The 19,615-nt window shown below is 43.7% G+C and overlaps 2 protein-coding genes across 3 annotated transcripts; both read left to right on the forward strand.

Annotated features, from left to right (window-relative positions):
* Positions 1–823: 823 nt before the first annotated feature.
* Positions 824–14,285, forward strand: kpna4 (karyopherin alpha 4 (importin alpha 3)). Its single transcript, XM_084558391.1, has 17 exons — positions 824–1,053; positions 2,747–2,791; positions 2,914–3,003; positions 4,938–4,967; positions 5,341–5,393; positions 6,291–6,386; positions 6,647–6,732; positions 8,143–8,229; positions 8,322–8,491; positions 9,068–9,112; positions 9,270–9,401; positions 10,144–10,272; positions 10,840–10,944; positions 11,026–11,097; positions 11,193–11,355; positions 11,461–11,555; positions 11,861–14,285. The coding sequence occupies exons 1-17, from the start codon at positions 985–987 to the stop codon at positions 11,954–11,956; spliced, it is 1,563 nt and encodes a 520-aa protein (XP_084414517.1). The 5' UTR covers positions 824–984; the 3' UTR covers positions 11,957–14,285.
* On the forward strand, positions 11,867–19,459 carry trim59 (tripartite motif containing 59). Of its 2 annotated transcripts, none has more exons than XM_084558393.1 (5): positions 11,867–11,968; positions 16,485–16,800; positions 16,930–17,151; positions 17,226–17,435; positions 17,587–19,459. In XM_084558393.1, exons 2-5 carry the CDS (start codon positions 16,546–16,548, stop codon positions 18,193–18,195), a joined length of 1,296 nt encoding a protein of 431 aa, XP_084414519.1. In that variant the 5' UTR covers positions 11,867–11,968; positions 16,485–16,545; the 3' UTR covers positions 18,196–19,459. The 2 variants fall into 2 exon arrangements, with proteins under 2 accessions (XP_084414519.1, XP_084414518.1); XM_084558392.1 differs by lacking the exon at positions 11,867–11,968 and adding an exon at positions 14,425–14,879.
* The last annotated feature ends 156 nt before the right edge of the window (positions 19,460–19,615 follow it).

A 19,615-nucleotide genomic window follows, 5' to 3' on the forward strand; every position in this document is an offset into this window, starting at 1 on the left:
GGTGAAAACAAATGCAATATAATATAACTACCGCAATAAATCTTAGCCTCATGAAGGCTTTGTTCAAAAATAATAGAGCTGCAGTTTGTAGTTCAAGTTCAGGACTGTTATAATAAAGTGCATTTTCCACTTGTGTACCTAATGAACTGGCAAGAGAGAGATTAATTAGTAGTTCATCTTATCAACTTATTAACTTTTTTAATATTCACTTATTCACTTATCTTATAATTTTTGTAAATATCGTGTATACTTTTTGTTCTTTTTTTAGTTCTCTATTCTTTTTATTGTCGATTTTTAGCTTTTGTTAGATTTATGTATGGTTGAATGCCTGTACACTGCTGCTGCAACAGAGAAATTTCCCAGTTTGGGATTAATAAAGAAACTATCTATCTATCTATCTATCTATCTATCTATCTATCTATCTATCTATGTTAAAAGTTTGTTATATTTGGATGCAACTTCCTGTTTTGTCCTGCTCTGTTTAAATGTGAAGCCCTATTATTACTATTTAATTCATATGAAAACGTTATTTATTTATTTATTTACCACGAATTTGTATTTTTACATGTATAATCTTAAAAAAATAAAATAAAAAATGTAGCCGTACAATAAATAAAATAAAATATGTTTGTGTTAATATTCAGAGATTAAACGCGTATTTCAACATTGTGCTCACATGGATCCGTCTAAATAAAAACTACCTATGTGGATATTAATTAAATATAATGACTATATATGAGTTGTGCACCCTGCGGATAGACGTTCACCTCCAGACCAATGAGAGGACGGGGGATTTCCCCACCCTTCCTCTACGCCAGAGCGAGGCTGCCCTCCACCACCGGCATTCCCAGTATGCACCGCGGACAGAGCAGCAAAAAATAGTCCGCTAACGAAAGGCTCGAGAAAGGGGAACCAGAAAAGAGTAGCTCGCTAGCTAAATCCACGAGTTAAACTTGTATACGGGCGCCACCAGAACCAGCGAACATGGCTGACAACGAGAAACTGGACAACCAGCGGCTGAAGAATTTCAAGAATAAGGGCCGTGATTTGGAGGTAAAAGTTATGCGGATCGGTGTCGAGGATCTCCTCTTCGCCTCGGCGCTGCCGCTGCGCTTCGCGGCCAGCTTCGCATCTCCGCTTCCCTGTGACGTCGTTTCTAATTTCCACCATCGGGGAACTTTGTACCGTGAGTCCCGGCCGGGGCCTCCGCGGATCGCCTCGTTTTTGTGCGCCGGGGCCTTGGCGGGGCGGTTTCCCGCTGCGTGTCGCTGGTTTCGGTACACTATGAGACCGTGTTGGTTATGAAACATGTCAGAAAAGCTAGGCAGAGTTCATCGCCTCCGCTGGTTGAGCTCTGCTAGCATGCTAACTAGCTAGGTAGCTAGGTAGCTAGCTAGCCAGGCCCGCTGGGGGGTGGGGGGGATATGCTAGCTTAACTGAAGCATATCACCCACCGGATAGGGTTTAGCTCGGCGGGTTAGCTTTTAAAAAAAAAAAAAAAAAAAACACAGTCCATCTAAAAGTACACACACTCGAGTTTTGTGTTATCTTTTGGGGATATTTACTTAAATGCCACGCTAAAGTGGCGGCAGATTAACGTTATTTTGATGCTGCTGCAGTTACAGCTAGCTTGAATGCTAGCTAACGTTGAGCTTGGGCTTGGTGGTGCTGTTGGCTGCAGTTCCACCCATCCCCCGTCTTTATGATCAAAAACAATGGCGGAAACCAGTTAGCCTCTCAGCCGGCCACCTACCCATGTCTAAACTCGAGGTTTTAACGTGTTAAAATTCGTTATTTCCTGCTTCACCGACATCGCACATACACACGCACGGCTTGAACACGAGCAGCTGGTTAACACGATTACACGACTGATAGATCAAAGCTACACGTTAGCTCGTGACGGATCCATAAGTTATCAAGTGGATTTACAGTCAGTTCAGTGTGTCTTTTGTTTTTTGTTTTTTAATTAGCAGGTGTTGGATGTTGTTTTACTTGAAGTGTATATGAGCAGGGGACACACACACACATCCTGTTTGACAAGTCGGTTGTGTGGCGCGTTAGGCCTCCAGACACGAGTTGTCTCACCTAGCATCCTGTTCACAACTTTTAACTAATAAATATAATGGATGTCTGTGTGTGTTGAACTCACCTTCACTCTTTAGTCAACCATTTTCTCATGCGTTTACTGCTAGCACTTATTTTCAGTCATTATTTACCCTGATGTGTGTGTAAAGTTTTGCTGCGCTGCCTTCCTGATTGTTACAACCGGGCTAAAATTGGTTAAGGTTGTATTGAAATTAATTCAAAGAATAAATTTGCTTTAATACTTTGTCTAAACTGCAAATATAACAGCAGGTAGACTAAACACACATTGGATTATAATGCTAAACACTCAAGGGCATTTCCGAGGCCTGTGATAAGCCGTTGCGTGAATAAAAAGGTGTATATCAAATAATAAATGGGTTAGCTGTCCTGTTATTGTCCGCCAAATAGCCATGCAGTAGCTCAAGCTGAGTCATATTAGGTCAGGCTCGCCTCAAGTGGTGTTTGGGTGCTGTCTGTTGATTTTATGCATCCACTATGACATACTTATCAACAGCTCTGGACGCACAAGCTGCATCCTGATCACAGATGGGTTCCCAATTTTGATAACACTCTTTTTTTTTTTTTGTGTGTGTGTGCCGTTAAAGCGGGTCGAGATTAAAGGTCCTCGTTGTGTAATGTTCATGTGCCGTCTTTCCCACAGACTATGCGAAGACAGAGGACTGAGGTAGTGGTGGAACTCAGAAAGGTAACGTCTGACTTGTCTGCAGATTATCTTTGAGAAATCTCTCGAGCTTTCCTTGTAGTGACTATTAAGTTTTTCACCAACATGCATAAAGTAACGTAACCATTTTTTGTTTGTAACCGCAGAACAAAAGAGACGAGCACCTTCTGAAGAGGAGAAATGTGCCCCACGAGGACATCTGTGAGGACTCTGATGTCGACGGAGATTTCAGATCGGTACGGTCTCGCAAACAAAGAACTGAAATAGTTTTTGCGTTGCTAAGTGTGCTGCTGAAGCACTGGGGATGACAGCTAGGCAGAACCGCTCTCGGATCATGTCACAGGTTAAACACTCCAGAGGTTTAGGACCTGCTGACATCTAATCCATGTGCTGTTGCCTCTTTGGCGCTCCTTAACTATGTGCTGGGTGGGCGGGGCGGGGCAGAAGTGCGAACAAACATACCGCCTTTCTTGCCGTGTGTGTTTGTTTGTATCTCGTTTTACTAAGAGCCACAATCTTTCTGTATATTTGCATCTTACTTGGTAAAAAAAGATTTAGCGCCTCGAGTAAACTATACCTCTTACAGGTTTTAAAATGCACATGGTTGCCATTGTGCTTTAGATAAATCCAAGTTTTATTGTTGGGCACGATTTTTTCCATCCTCAGATAAAATAGAAATTAGGGCATAACGTCTGATATTATAATCACCTGTCGTATTAGCAGATATGAGTTCATATCATGGCGTACCTTATGATCAGCTAAGTAGTAATCTTACTGTAAGTGATCCACTCTTAAATTAGACACTCATTGCCAGTTTATGAGGTACGCTGGTGAAAACAAATGCAATATAATATAACTACCGCAATAAATCTTCATGAAGGCTTTGTTCAAAATAACAGCGCTGCAGTTTGTAGTTCAAGTGCAGGACTGTTTTATTAAAGTGCATTTTCCACTTGTGTACCTAATGAACTGGCAAGAGAGAGATTTCTTTGGATCCTTTTGAATTTTGTACCCCTGAAGCTTGAAGCTCAGCCCTTAATGTTTCTGTAGCGATCCCTGAATACAGGAAATGTTTGCGCGCACCAGTGCCTCGTGTTCGAAGTCGATCAAGAATCTCCCTCCGCTGAAGATCTCGGGGTCCTTCTATGGCGCTACTGGATTAAAATGGCCACTCAGCAGATCAGAAATTCAATCACTGTAACTACCTTGTGGCGTTCAGAGGGCTGAGGCGAAACGGGCTGCTTAGCAATACATCAACAATGACACGCCGCTCTGACTCACTGCGAGACATTGGAGAGGCTTTTGTGGAAAGTCTTGCCGGCCGATCTAGTTTAAATACTTAACAAACAAATGACCGCTGAGTGACTGTTTTCATTCGGTCTAAAATAACACATTGATTGTGCTGCCTTCGGGACATTTGTTTTCCCCTTCTCTAGTTTGTGGTTGGCGCTTTCGGGATGATTAATTTGAAGCCTCATGAGCGTGTTAGACTTTATTTGCCCCGTTCTGATATATCAAATGTTTGTTAAATTCCCATTTTCCCACAGCTTTGCTTTTCAGCATTTTTAATTTCCCATGGTTTCAGTTCGCTCTTTAATCACTCCCCACAGCCAAGGAATATAAATACACCAACAGAAATCAACTTCAAACACATGCAAATTCACATTCAGGGTTGTGTTTGAATGATTTTCAGGTTGACTTGCATTGCCCCCTCTATTTGTTTTGGGGTCTACATGCGATCAGCTGCAACTGCTGGCTTATCAGCGGCACCGTACGAAATTTTAGGGCCCACAGTCATTTGTTGATTGAAAGTGACACTCGGATAGTCTCTAGCAGAGGCTACACTGGACTCTGAACTCGCTGTAGAGGGCATCAGACGAGGTTGCCAATTGGCACATTGTCAAACGTCAAGTGCTGGTCTGCACGTCCAGCTAGCTGGCTGTGAAACCCCAACATGATCAAGCGAGTGTCCTGATGGCATTTCTCACTCCCTCGCCTCCTATCACTGTTTTTGTTGGTACTCGAGCGTCTTCCTGATCCGTAGGTTGCACATGCAGACTTTTAACAACATGGCAAATATGTGCATTTTTGAAAAACACATCTTCAATCATATCAATCTCTGCAGATACCGCATGTCATTTCTAATCAACTTTGATGTTTTCTTTTAAAGCAAAACACCTCCCTTGAAGCAATAGTACAAGTAAGTAACCTACTTTTCTAATTGGTGTATATAAGAGTTATGAGTTTCATGAATTATTTATCAAAAATAAGCTGTGTTGTATACCCCCCCAAAAAACACGAGCAGAGACGAGGGCAACTAGGGCTTCTCGACCGTTCACCACTTATTTCTTGCCCTAGTTTCAGCTTGTTTTTTGGTTATACCATGACCTGGATTGTGGAGAACCTCCCGACAAACAGTGTTTTAACGTTCTTGTTGATTTATGGTACATAATATATTCACATAGATTTATTTAGCGCTATATTTTCACGTACACACTTTGTAAATATACGAATTTTAGAACATTGTGAACTATTTTTACACCGTGTGACTCTGTTGCTGTGTTCTTTTGTAGAATGCCACCAGTGATAACCAGGGAGTCCAGCTGAGCGCTGTTCAGGCTGCCAGGTAAAAAACACACAACCATGCATCATGTCCGTCTGCACCATGTATGTCCAGGAGGTGTATTCACACAATAGAAATAAGACAAGACATCAGCACCAAGAAAATGCTTGTCCTTTTTATCTGTCCATGCCTTTAAAACTAAATTTCACAAAGGATAAACCGATGGGGCTTCATGCTGACGTTTTGCTTCACATGGGGATGTGTTTACCGTGCTCATGAGAAGCGTCCATATAAGTTAGAGTTAGATGGCGATTTAACAAATCACAGAATTGAATGTTAAGTTAATATATTGCACTTTAGTTGTACAGAGTTATCTTTTTAGTTTATAGGATGTATGGCTAAAATATTCATATTCCCTCTGGCTTCATCTTGCGCTTGTGCCATAACCTGATCATTTGCTTGCTGACTGTTGGCCTCTGTGGCGTCTAGCAGTGTCTTCCGACGATTTACAGTCTGTGTTACCTGTAAAATGCCGAACAGTCTGTGCACACGGCGCCCTACGTCGAAACCGCGAGTTTCACTTGAAAGCAGCAAATCATCTTGATTCGCATTCTGCACCAGAGCTCCGTCTCTAGAGGCTTTCTGGTGGGAAATGGATGGCCTCTTGCAAAATACGGTTTCGGTGTTGCAATTTCAGGGCCTGAATGTTTTTCTGGCTTTGTTCGACAGCTGTGATTTAGAGTAAGTCAGCCCCGTCTTAATTAATGGGCGTTGTAAACGGCACCACAACTCACGAGTGCAGCCCACTAGGAACTTGTCAGGTGCTGCGTAATTTAGCTGTTCTTTGTGTGTCTCTGTTGGTGTCAGTACAGCTATGTGAAAGTGTGTGTGTGCGCGCGCATGTGTGTCTCTGTCTGTGTGTGGGACTAATGCCCTTTTGTTTCCTCTTTGTTTTTGTAGGAAGTTGTTGTCCAGTGACCGTAATCCTCCCATAGATGACCTGATTAAGTCTGGGATCCTTCCTATACTGGTCCACTGCCTGGACAGAGACGACAAGTAAGCACGCCGTGTTTCTGTTTGTCTGCATGGAGCGGTGAATCATGCTTTTTCATGTGGGATAATTATAGCTACAAGTTACCCTTTTCCCCCTGATCATCTGGAGTGTATGTACTCTTCAAAGTTATGCTAACGAGCCGGCAGGCTTTAGCTCGGTCTAAAGATGTGAACAGTGCTGCACTTATGTAAATGTGTTCCAGTTTTCACCTTTCAGCAATGGCAGAACATAAATGACTCATCTCCCTTTCACCTTTGTGCAGCCCGTCTCTCCAGTTCGAGGCAGCCTGGGCTCTAACCAACATAGCGTCGGGTACCTCAGAGCAGACCCAGGCCGTGGTCCAGTCCAGTAAGCGCCATTTTCTCTCTTTTGGTTTCATTCCAGGCTCTTTCCTCTTAAACGTATCTTTCTTTGTTAGTGGGACGAGCAGTTTAATATTGGAATATAAACAGTTCAGCAAGATTGTGTATTGGCCTCAGAGGCTATGTTTACATGGACCATGTTTTTCGGCCTAATTAAAATCTTTCCGGTCATAGATACTAAATAAAACACCAAGAGGGGATAAAGGTGTTAACATTCCTCAAAATGGTGATGAAAATAGAGCTTTTTTTGAAATACCAGAGTCATTTTGGTGTGGAACATCAAATGTCCTGGAAATAAAACCGAACCCGACTTTATTAACAACCCTGAACGCAATGAGTAGAAGATGATGACCAAGATCAGTGTTTTCCAAAGGATTTTGTGAGACTAAGGCGCTTGGGGCTCTGGTCTGCAGCACTAATCACTGATAATTGGCCAGTGGAGGCTGTATGTTACGTACCTATCCTTACTATGCGTATCTAGATTATTCATCAGGTTCAGTTCTACCACTGCAGAGTGAGTTTGGGCCCAGGGGACTGATGGAGATCTAACCAGTGGGGCAAATGGGAGCAATGGGGCACAGCACTACCACAACATTGTTTGTTATTTGAGACAAAACTAATTCTGGTTCATTATGAGATTATGGTCGAGCAAATTGGACTATAGCGGGCTCCCATTCTGGGAAACACTGGAGATGGACCCGCATATTTAAAAGTGCTGCCCACATCTATTCCGGCTTTGTTCATCTTTACAAACACTTGTTGTTTTCCTGGCTTCGTGTCTCCGTCCCTCCTTGAAACTCGGGGTAAACATGCAGCAAAAGAGTCAGTTTCTTCTCCCCAGATCAGGTTGTTTCAAGGTTGTTTACGTGGTTATCATCTGTTCAGACTGAGGTGGTTACACGAGATATTTTTCTTCTGACTGGGCTATTGTTCTGATTATTAACAGATTACTATTGTCCTATGGTAACTTGGTCCGTTATTTGTGTTGTTGTTGCACTCGGTTTCTTTTTTCTTCCTTTGTAAGATTGGGTTTGATCATTGTTTCCACTGGTCATGATGGTTTGTGGTATATTTTATTTTTTAAATAAGCTGCTTGCTTTATCTGAAATTGTCCCACGGATTCATGAGCTCACTGCACGGGCTCATGCTACGTGGCAGCACTTAGACTAAGCCGGACCAACACTGAACTGCATCAACGTCAGGATTATTACTCTTGACGGTGATTTGTGATTAGTTATGCAGACTTAACGTCAGGGTTTAAGTATCTCTGGCTTTGAAAGCTTTTACTTGCATCCCAGGGTGAAGGTTGGATTTTCTTTAAAGATATTTCTGAAGATCTCAGTTTGTTTGGCTGATTTTTAATTTATGTTTTCATTAATCTTTTTACTTCGCGTAGATGCTGTGCCGCTGTTCTTGAGGCTGCTTCACTCTCCTCACCAGAACGTGTGCGAACAGGCCGTCTGGGCCCTGGGCAACATCATAGGTGAGTTACCGTCGGTGTGAAAATGAGCACATAAACAGAAATAAATCCAGCCGGTCCCGAGACGAAACGTTCCGGTTGTGTGCTTGTTCCAGGCGACGGCCCTCAGTGCAGAGACTATGTGATCGGCTTGGGCGTGGTGAAGCCCCTGCTCTCGTTCATCAGTCCCTCCATCCCCATCACCTTCCTCCGCAATGTCACCTGGGTCATGGTCAACCTGTGCCGCCACAAGGACCCTCCACCACCCATGGAGACGATCCAGGAGGTGTGTGTGTGTATGCAAGATGATTGAGAGTGCGGATGTTATTTAAAAGGCTCTGTCTCTGTGTTTATTGGTTGAAAGGGAATCACTTTCTTCTCTCTAAATTTACAATGTAGCCCCTAAGATTTCCTCATTTGAAATATGCCCCCAAACAGAGAAATGTATCACAAAGCACTTGATCTTCTTGATCAAAACTACAGTCTGCTTTATAATATTAATAACAAGGCAGAGCTAATTTAAATATTGGTCAGTATTTGGGGCTAGATGTTCTGAAACATGCAGGTGATAAACAATATTTGGCAAAACCTACAAAATTAATTCCAGAGGAAAGTATCACCCTAAGAGGTGTTTGTTTTTGGGCTGCATGCTGCTGTGAATGCTTTCACAAGCTTCTTAAAATCCAAGAGGACAATGTGTGTTATTGGTTGCCGTGCAATGGCTCCATCACTGCTCTGAGCAGGTAAAATGTAGACAAGGTGTTACAATTAATGTAGGTCACATGACTCATACGAGGAACCTTACTTGTGTTTGTCAGTCTCCAGCTAATGATGTCGTCATTGTTCTGAATTGTTTCCTCAGATCTTGCCAGCCCTGTGCCTGCTGATCCACCACACTGACGTCAGTGTGAGTATACAGAATATAAACAGGCTGTGGTGCCCCGGCCCTGCTTAACTATGAGCATCATTAAACATGAGATTAATATTGTTGCTGATTCATCGCTGTTCAGTGAAGAAAACAAGTTCTATTTCTGACAATCTTCTATTTATGTTTTTCCCTCCAGATCTTGGTAGACACAGTCTGGGCTCTGTCCTATCTGACGGACGCCGGCAATGAGCAGATCCAAATGGTCATCGACTCTGGCATTGTCCCACACCTGGTGCCTCTGCTCAGTCACCAGGAGGTCAAAGTTCAGGTACGGAGAGGAGATGCTGTTTAGGATCAACTTTCTCAACTAATTTCTGTGTTTTTAGCACAGAGGAATTAACCAGCACAGTGCAGAGAGTATAAATCCTAAAATACACTGGAGTCACTGGCCATGTCGGCACCGTATTATAACACAACAGTTTAAATGTGAATTAATGACAAACCCTTCAAGGGAAGCTTAGATTCTGCCCTTCCCCTTACGCACACGCTATATGTTGATATGGAGGATGACAAATGTTTGCTTTAAAGCCCAGTTTACCAGGCATGCCACCGGAGGAGCACTTGTTGCACACATGCGTAGAAGCTCTCGCCTGCTCCTTGTCCTCCGGGCCTATTAAAAGCCTGCACTGCTTGCTGCTCCGATCATTGCATCCTGCAGCTAAACAGCCGCTCATTAGGGAACAGGCTAATTTGCAGGGTGAAGGCTAAAGAACATTACAGGAGAGAGAAGAACAGCGAGTGTAGGGAGAGAGGGATGTAGCTCATTTTGAAGCTCGATAGCCCACAAATCTAAAAGAGGTTTTTGCTCAGTGTCAAAGAGGCACACTGTATTTTGTGAGGTTTATATGTAGCAATGTCATGCTGCAGAAACCTACATCAGGACCTATGGGAAACATTTGTAAATGTTATGATTATTACCTCTAAAACTACTGATTCTTGTGCTACAACAAGCTGAAGAGAAATCCTCTTATTAAAATCTAAACAATTTAATATCTTCTCTCTACATCCAGACTGCTGCCCTGAGGGCTGTTGGGAACATAGTGACCGGCACAGATGAACAGACCCAGGTTGTGCTCAACTGCGATGCGCTCAGCCACTTCCCTGCACTCCTCACCCACCCCAAGGAGAAAATCAACAAGGTATCCATCCTTTCCCTCGACACACACACACACACACACACAACCTGACAATCGTTGTCTGGAAGTGATGAAAACAGAGGCTTGGTGCTAGTGTGAATGCTGCGCGAATGGTAATAGGTGGGACAGGTAGCTCATAGTAAGAATTCACAACGTGGAGAATCCCGAGGATGAAGAAGAAGAAGAGGACGTCGGCAACTGGTTACTTGTGGTTTGGTAGTTAGACTGGGGGGAGGAGGGATTTAGTCTGCGTGCATGTGATTGAATGTTTGAAAACCATGGGTTGGTGGAAATAAGGGTGCTGAAGTGTCCCTGCTGATACTAGAGTGCATCTGAGTCGGTCACTTAAACAAACGAGGCCCTTTCTGTGACTGGACGATGATCAGAGTCTCAATCTCGCCCTTTCCCCTCCCACAGCACTATGTCTCTGCAGAGGTCGAACCGCTGAGCCCCAACCTCTGGATTCTGATCCGTCTCGCACACGAATGCTAGTTTGATTCAGTCCTCCTTTTCTTAGAAACTCCACTCATGCAGGGCGTCACCGTTGTATTTATGCTTTGTGTCCTGTAGGAGGCAGTGTGGTTCCTGTCCAACATCACAGCAGGTAACCAGCAGCAGGTGCAGGCTGTCATCGACGCCAAGCTAGTCCCCATGATCATCCACCTCCTTGATAAGGTTTGTCTCCATTTCAGTTTCATCATGTATGATTATATTTATAGTGAAAACATCGCTTACACCGAATGCATATATTTTTAGGGTGACTTTGGCACTCAGAAGGAAGCAGCCTGGGCCATCAGTAACCTGACAATAAGTGGAAGGAAAGATCAGGTAAGAATCGTTTTGGAAGGATTGTTTAACTTTTATATATGTGTATATAAGAAAAAATGAGTGCAAGTTCATTGGTTCATATGTGCCGTCTGCAGGTGGCACACCTCATCGAGAAGCAGGTGATCCCTCCGTTCTGCAACCTGCTCACAGTGAAGGACGCTCAAGTCGTGCAGGTCGTCCTCGATGGCCTCAGCAACATCCTCAAGATGGCCGACGACGAGGCTGAAACTATTGCTAATCTCATCGAGGAGTGTGGAGGTGGGTTTTACGTCCTGTTGTCATGGTTATTATATATAATTGATGATTTTACTTACTAGCATCGGGTGTTAATGTGTGATCTCTTTGTTTTCTTTTGTCCCACAGGGTTGGAAAAGGTGGAGCAACTGCAAAATCACGAAAATGAAGATATCTACAAATTGGCATATGAAATTATTGATCAGTTCTTCTCATCTGATGACGTAAGTTACACACACTTAACATTTAGCCATTCATTTATTGTTTTATTTGCTTATTATTTAGGTTTAAAAGCTAAGTAATTGTCATTAAAACCTTAAAAACAAAGGAAAGATTTAGGAAAAGCTACTGTAGTTTATAAGAAGGAGAAGTTTTCTGCCGTCCTATACTTAATTTAAAGTCCACTGACAGTCGTGGGGCGCTGTAATCTTATTTTTATTCTTGATGTGTTTAACACCAGTAGCGTTTGATGTACTGCTGCGTCTGCTGCACGTTGTTAACGCCCCGTTTTTTCTTGTCTGTCATCCAGATTGATGAAGACACCAGCCTGGCCCCAGAGGCCATTCAGGGCGGGACTTACAACTTCAACTCCGCCAACGTGCCAGCCGAGGGATTCCAGTTCTAGACGGCATCTGGGGTATACTGGAGTTTTGTTCACGATGCAGCACTCTGTTCAACATAAAAAAATTAGGAGAGAAAGAGCGAGAGAGAGCGAGTGTGAGAAATTTGATCCATTGTGCTTGGCTCGTGGGATCCATGGCTGCATCTTATCTGAGAGAAAAATATGTGGATTTCATTTGGCATTCCAGGGGAACCAGCCCAAATGAAGTTTGAGATGGCGAGTGGGTGCGAGTGAGAATGAGTGGCTACATGTTGCAAAAAAAGCAAAACATCTACATCGAATGCGTTGAGAGACATGCCGACATAACTTCTGTGTTATTGGAGCTGTCGTCTTCGGAAAACTACTTCAAATGACAACAAAAAAAAACTCGATGTCTGCCCAGGGAGAACCAAGGACATTCAAAAATAAGAAATCAAGAGATCTTGAAATATTACAATACAGCAAAATGCAGAAACGAATATTACTGATTCTGAACTGAGATGAACCACGAACCATCACAATTCTGCGGTCCTCCGACTAGAGAGGGCGCCACCCTCAATGTGCCCCTCCCCCAATCGGCCACGCTATCAGACATGTGTGTGAATGGACCCATTGTGTATGAATGACTGGACTCAATGCTGAGGAGCCAGGTTCATCTCCTCCAACGAGACGCCCCCCCCTGACGGGGCACCATCCTCTCCCCCTGGTGGGCGGGGCCAGGAGTCCGGCTGCGCGTGTCGCATGTGCGAGAGAATGGACGGATGAGTTGTGTGTGCTTGGCTGCGTGCGTGACTGGGAGTGTGCGAGTCTGGGTGAGAACGCATGCAGAGACGGGAAAACGATTCAAATACAACATCTGAAGAGAAACAAAAATTGAGAAACGCAACAATGAGGTTAGCAAAGGTTTCAGGAATGAAATTCTGCCTTTTGAAAGAGGCCGATCCTCAAATCCCTGAAAGGAAGAACTTTGGATATGAGAAAAAAAAAAAAAAAAATCGTCATCACAAGGATTATTTTTTTGTTCTGAATTATTGTTAAGTTAGTATTAATTGACACTGGACAATGTTATTGGCAGGTGTGGAGCAGCAGTGCATTGTATTGAGATGCATTTGGTGGCTTTTGGGCTTTTCTTTTTGCCTCCAGTGTGTTCCTTTTTTTATGATTTTTTTTTTATTATTATTATTTTACTTTCAGCTTTTAGTTTCATTGCTTCTGTAAAGGTGATTGATGACGATCGTACTCCATCCTCACACCAGATCCCTAACCTACACACCAGACGTGGGCTTTGATGCTGTGAAATTCTGACACCATCACTATAATCAACCAAATGACCTGTTCCCCCTTGGAAATCCTTCATTCATTTTTTTTTTTTTTCTTCCTTCTCCTTCGACTTACAGCAAAATCACTGCTCTGCAGTATTGTTGCCATAGCTTTGATTATCACCAAGGGAGAAGAGAACAATGGCCATTTCACGTAGGATTGTGAATCATAACCTTTGCATGTACTAAACTATAGCACAGTTATTTTTAGGGTATTTTAGTTTCCTTAGGCTGTGGATACAGTGTAATTTTCATTTTAAGTAAAACTGTGCTTAAATGTTACATGTTCCCCCTTCCCTTTACTCCTCACTAGTGTCTGATTTGCTAAATAATCTGTATGGTTTTGCACATGTACTGCAAAGTGAGGCCTGAAGTCTTTCTGAAGGTGCGTTGGTGGGCTTCATAGGTTTTCAACCGCCAACAGCCTCTCTACAATATGCATCACTCAACCACAATCTTTGTTGTCTTTCTAGAGTAATCCAATGATGCTTTTTAGTGATACTTGAGAAAATAATGACTTTATTTCAGGAGCAGCAGGAAGGAATCTGCTTATGTATCTCAGATAGACTAAGAGGGGACTGAACTTCACCCTTTCTCAAAGTCAAAGGGTGTTCCCACACGTCAGACTGGAGTCGTTCTAAGTGGGTTTTCCTGAATAATAAATAAACCCATGAACAAGTTTGCTGTAACTTTAGTACCTTGCAGAGTCCCTAGCCCCCCTCCCTCCCTCCCTCCCTTTCTCTACCAGCTAGGTGTTCAAGCTTCCCCTCTTTCATTTTTTGTGTTAACTTCAAACACTGTAGTAAATGATTACACATTGTGCTCATAAACCTTCTGTTAAATATAGGGGTATTTTTTTTGCAGCATTCCTTGTTAGCGAACGTGGTTTCAAATCTAAAATTATGACCTGGAAGGAAAATAAAAAAAGGTGGTTTGCCCAAAAAAAAAAAAATACAAAAATATTTTTTTTTTTGGGAGATAGGCTACACAATAGGTTGTCTTCGAGAAAATAAATAGTGAAACCCAAATCGAGAGACTGTGTATGTGTGTGCTCTGTTGTGGAGAAGGTGGTGTGGCTTATATTTTTCCGTTTATTTGCTTGTTTTGTTTCCAGTTTTTTCAAAAAAACATGAATAATGGCCAAATCTTTCAGTTTCGTCTTAACGGTCGAGCTTGTGTTCAAATCGAGAAAAGGCGGGATCTGATTGGATAGGGGAACCGTTTATCCGCATGCGTACTACGTGAAAATAAAAATGGTGCGTTAAGAAACAGTCGGAAAATTAGGTGTCGTGACATCGACGCGGTACATACCAGACAACTCCCCATTTTTTCTGCGTTTAGATGTTAAAACGTTTCATAGAGGAGTTACAAATGAGCAAATTAATTTTTATTTGCGACCGGTTTACATAGCGTATTTAAGCAAACGTTTAACATCGTACAACGCGTTTATTTGTTTTACTGTGTGTATTTTTTTAACACGCATGTGCTTTTAAGTTAAACGCGTTTCTGTATTCATACCCGGGGCTGCTTTCAGAATTAGGTCTTTACCGAGTGCACCTGAAGGCACCACCGGAAGGGACAGGAAATGAAAGCCCTGTTTTGGACAGACAGTCTGCTCCGAACAGACGGTGAGTCTTTAAGGAGATTTCTCGACTTAAACACGTTTTTTAAAAAATTGTTTACGTTGTCTCACCGAGACTGAACTTAATAGACGATACAACAGACGACAAGAATTGGCAGACAAAGTCGCTTAGGAAGTTGCCGTTACAGCTGTTGTGTGGCTAGCGTAGCGTTTTTGGTGTTTGGGAGTTACAGGTTAGTTAAAATAGAAGACAAAAAGTATTGTTTGTTTAGTGAAAACGACATTTTCCGGTTAAGGAAGTGACGCCGAATCTCTACCGGTAACGGTAGAATTATTATTTCTAAATATGCTCGTTCAGTGGAGTAAAAACAACATTTTTTTTGAGGTTAACTTCCCTTTTATTTAAGAAAAATGTTATTAATAGTAACACTGGAGCAGCAGTTACCTGTAGACTAAACCTGCCCGGCTAATGTCGTGAAATAATTATAATTCAGTCATTTATTAAGGATGAAAAAGAAAGTTGGTGCTATTGAATGTACATGCTGTATGTGTGTATGGCTAAAATTAGCTTTGCAGACAGTGAGTCTGGCTGATGATGATGATAATAATATACGTCGTGCAGCAGCTGGACACCTGTCACCTGTTTGAATCTGGGCGCCAAACTGGACCTGCTTCAGACAGGGATAAGGTTTTTTTTTTCTCTTTTTCGAGGGGGGACGGTTGCACAGCTGAACAACAAACTGTGTGTTTGTGTGTCTGGGCCTGGGTGGGTCGGTGGGTGGGTGCTGGCTGGCAGAGGGCCGTCTATTGTCGCTGTGGTGCCGGCTGTAACCAGAGGAGAGAGAGCCCATAAACACACAATGCTACATGACTGATCCGGTAATAGGAGCTGAGCCGGTTTTGGCTGTTCTCCTGTTATTCAGTGCAAGGTCTGCTCCGTCACACGTGACGCTAGATTTCAGTAAAAACCCACCCATAGTTAGCTTTAACAACGCAGTCCAGCTGTTCTGCAAAGAAGTCTGCATTTGTGGTGCATAAATGTTCAGGTTTTGATGATACTGTCATTTATACTCACTTGAGAAAACCGGTGTAGTCTGATATAACAATCCTGCACTAAATATTAGCCTCACTAGGGTTATAGCATTCAGCATTTATTTAAAAATAACCAAGAGAGCTGTTGATTGAACTGTGTTTTCAGTTTGGAGACTGGACATGATCATACAGTTGAATTGCCACCTTTCTTACACTGTTTTAAAGCAGGACAGTTATATTAGAATACATTTACACAAGTGTACCTAATGAACTGGCAAGTGAGTATGTATTTTTTTTAGCATTGAGGCCACTCATCTGCATTAGATCCTTGAAAGTTAGTGAACTGCTGAAGGCCTGGATCTTGAAAATGACAAAAAATTATGGATAAACTTGCTGCGTAGTTTCTAAATCTTTTTGTCTAAAGCATAACAAATATAATTTAAATGTCTTGTATCCTATTAGCAGCTTTAAATCCATAATATTCAGTTCAAGTCACTGTTCTTTATTTATTTATCGATACTCTCAAGTAGATCTCTCTTCCCCCCCTCTTCTTTAAGTACTCATGGTCACGTGACGCTCACTTTCCAGCTGTGGCAAGTTACTGTATTTTGCTGAACAGGTGCGACACGTAGCTTTCCCGTCCACCCTGCCGTCCTGAGCCCCGGTCTCTCGTCTCCGCCATGGACAGCCTGGAGGAGGACCTGACGTGCTCCGTGTGCTACTCTCTGTTCTCTGACCCCCGCGTCCTGCCGTGCTCGCACACCTTCTGCAAGGGCTGCCTGGACAACCTGCTCCAGGTGTCGACCAACTACTCCATCTGGCGCCCGCTCCGCCTGCCCCTAAAGTGCCCCAACTGCCGCAGCGTGGTGGAGCTGCCGCCCGTGGGCGTGGACGGCCTGCCCACCAACGTGTGCCTGCGGGCCATCATTGAGAAAGTAGGAGAGAACCTCGTGTGTCGCGCTGAAACTTTTTATCTGTGCGACTGCCTGTCCGCCGAACTCCTCGCTCGTCGCGTTGTTTGCTTCTATCAGCTCGTGCTCATTTTTCTCGTCTTCCCGTCTCAGTACCAGAGGGACAGCGAGCCTCGGCCGCCGTCCTGTCAGGAGCACCACAGGCAGCCTCTGAACATGTACTGCGTCCAGGATCGGCAGCTGATCTGTGGGCTGTGTCTGACTGTCGGGGAGCACCAGGGGCATGAGATAGACGACCTGCAGGCGGCTTTCGTCAGAGAAAAAATGACTCCATCGAAGCTGCTGGCCAGACTGTCTGAGAGGAGATGGGCACAGGTGAGGGCCGGCATTCAAGTTGGCGCCAATCTCGTATAAATGTGTCGCTGTAAATGCTTCTCTTCCTTCGTTAGGTGTGTGAGCTGGGGGAGCAGCTGGGGCAGGAGAGAGCCCGCTGTGAGGGCCTGGTGAGGCAGGACCGGCAGGAGGTCAATCAGTTTTTTCTCGGCCTGGAGGCTGTGCTGGCCAGGAAGAGACAAGCGTACCTGGAGGCTCTAGATAAAGCTGGCGCAGAGGTGTCGCAGGCCTACGACCCCCTCATCCACAGAGTGAAGGAGCTACAGGTGTGAAGACACTTTTTCCAGATCTTATGCTAAATTTGAAGAAATAATAAGCAGAAACAAGCACATTTCTGTTTGATATTGACGTATTTTTGATCCATTTTCATCTCCACTGGTGTACAGCAGGTCCAGTAACAGTCTTGTTTCCCCACAGGAAGAACAGCTGGATCTGGTGTCGCTGGGTTCGTCTGTGGAGGAGGAAGACTCGCCCCTGGTCTTCTTGGAGAAGGTGCATTTGTTCAGGGAGAGGGTGGAGGAGTTTATTAAAACCCCTCTGCCCTCTGTGATAAACCTCTCGGTCATGCCGCGAGCAGCAGAGTACCTTCAGCAGCACTGGCCGGCCGTGACCATCGGGAGCCTGGAGGAGGCCCCTATTCCTAAAGTGTGCTGCTGCGCCAGATGCGGCAGCGCGGAAACCACAGCCGTGAGAGATCGGCCCGAAAGAGGGGTCCAGGACTTGTGGAGTGAGGTGAGGCCTACTGCTGCCGTGCTGCTGGTGGGACTGCTGCTGCTGCTGCTGCTGGCAGGGCTGTGGGTGAACCCGGTCGGAGGGGCGTCGCTCGGCTTCTCCCTCCTGTCCCGGTTCAGTCAGTTACTCCACGGGCTGAGCAGCGAACTCCTCACATCCGCCTGGGACACCGCAGGCTCGGTGTACACGGCGATGGACGCTGCTGTAGAGGGATGGCGCTCACACCTCTCCGCAGCGGGGGACAAGTTCTTCCAGCGGGTGGGTGCCTTATTTAAAAATCTGACGTCACGCTGAAAAAGGAACTGGAAACTAGAAAAACTCACTTCCCGATTTTGCTGTAAAGGGAACAAATCCACCGTCAACAACAGCTACTACCTATGATTTCTGAAGCTACTTTAATATCGCACAGTGTAAAAACCTAAAAGACGAACGTCAGACTTTGCTGACGGCGTCACAAACGTTAACTCTTAAGTGGCGGCATTTCAGATCTTTTACATAAACTGTAGTCTCTACTTTGGTTTTGTTACAGCTTTGCGGCGCTTATGAAATCATTCTGGAAAATTCAGGCAATGGAAGATAAACAAATCAAGAATAATTAACAAAAAACTTTTATATTTTACACTTTAAACACACCCAGTGGTTGTATGTTGACCTAGGGAAGTAATGGTCTGTTCATTTCCATGTTTGAGAACTGCACATGAAGTTTTGAAGTAGCTCTGAATGTTTTTATTTACCAATTCGTGTTTCTGATACGTCCTGTTTGGAGGTATATTATTCTGCCGATCAACTAGTAAACATTTATCTTATCAGACACTAATCAAGAACGTTATAAAGGTGTTCAGTATGGAGGCTTTAATTTTTTGAGTGAGCGCATACAGACTCCTCGGTCACCTTTCCCATCATGCCGTGGGACAGTTCAGTGGCGTTCCTGCTGCGGATATCGGCTCCACGTGGATCTTCTTACACCATTTACAGTGACTGGAGCTGGATGTGAAATTTAGAGCCTGGTGAGTGGAAACAGACCCACAGCGGTTGTGACTTAAAGCTTCCACAGATCATGTTGCGGTGATGCCGAGTTGGATCCCTTACTGTGCCTTTAACCATCATGCCTTTACCTTAACACACTCAACAGCTTCATAGTAGGATCGTCAGGTCCAGTACTTGTGCTTTTACTACAAAGGTGCACAAATCTAGTGTTAGTGTTTGGAAATGCTCTACTAGTGCTGTTTTATATACCACAAATGTCAGGCCTTCTGAAATACCAGCTAGATTCCTAATTATGTTCAGATACGAGTTAAACTGGGACTTTTTATACGCTGCTGCGCAAATTAGCATTTTAGATAAATGTCAGACATTGTTACTCCGACCTGTTGTAGCGGTCGCCTTTTTATAAACTGATCAATTCCTGTATTAAAGCTGTAATAAATGAGTTTAAATGTTATTTTATGTGGCATTCGTATTTTACGTAGTAATCTGTGTGGTAGTGTGAGGTGCATCACTTCATGTTGGTATGTCTGAGCAGCACAGTGAGCTCAATTAGCTGATGCTCGTTACAAATGTCTTGGTAGTGAGAAATATATGTCGTCTCATGACTTTACAGTAGAATACGAGTGTGTACAAGGAAGTAATGACTAGGTGTGTTCAAGATTATTTTACTGTAAGTTGCACTGCTTACTTTAACTTACTGGTCTCTTAACTGCTAGTAAACTTTTTA

Source organism: Chelon labrosus (assembly GCF_963514085.1).
Source record: "Chelon labrosus genome assembly, chromosome: 13".
NCBI lineage: Eukaryota > Metazoa > Chordata > Actinopteri > Mugiliformes > Mugilidae > Chelon > Chelon labrosus.

What these genes read in the sequence shown, in the direction of transcription:
- kpna4 (XM_084558391.1), top strand. Translation starts at nt 985, where the DNA reads ATGGCTGACAACGAGAAACTGGACAACCAGCGGCTGAAGAATTTCAAG. An exon ending in TCCACCACACTGACGTCAGT is followed by an intron (nt 9,113 to 9,269) that starts GTGAGTATACAG and finishes TTTTCCCTCCAG; the next exon opens with ATCTTGGTAGACACAGTCTG. An exon ending in TCATCCACCTCCTTGATAAG is followed by an intron (nt 10,945 to 11,025) that starts GTTTGTCTCCAT and finishes ATATATTTTTAG; the next exon opens with GGTGACTTTGGCACTCAGAA.
- trim59 (XM_084558393.1), top strand. Translation starts at nt 16,546, where the DNA reads ATGGACAGCCTGGAGGAGGACCTGACGTGCTCCGTGTGCTACTCTCTG. An exon ending in TGCGGGCCATCATTGAGAAA is followed by an intron (nt 16,801 to 16,929) that starts GTAGGAGAGAAC and finishes TTCCCGTCTCAG; the next exon opens with TACCAGAGGGACAGCGAGCC. An exon ending in ACAGAGTGAAGGAGCTACAG is followed by an intron (nt 17,436 to 17,586) that starts GTGTGAAGACAC and finishes GTTTCCCCACAG; the next exon opens with GAAGAACAGCTGGATCTGGT.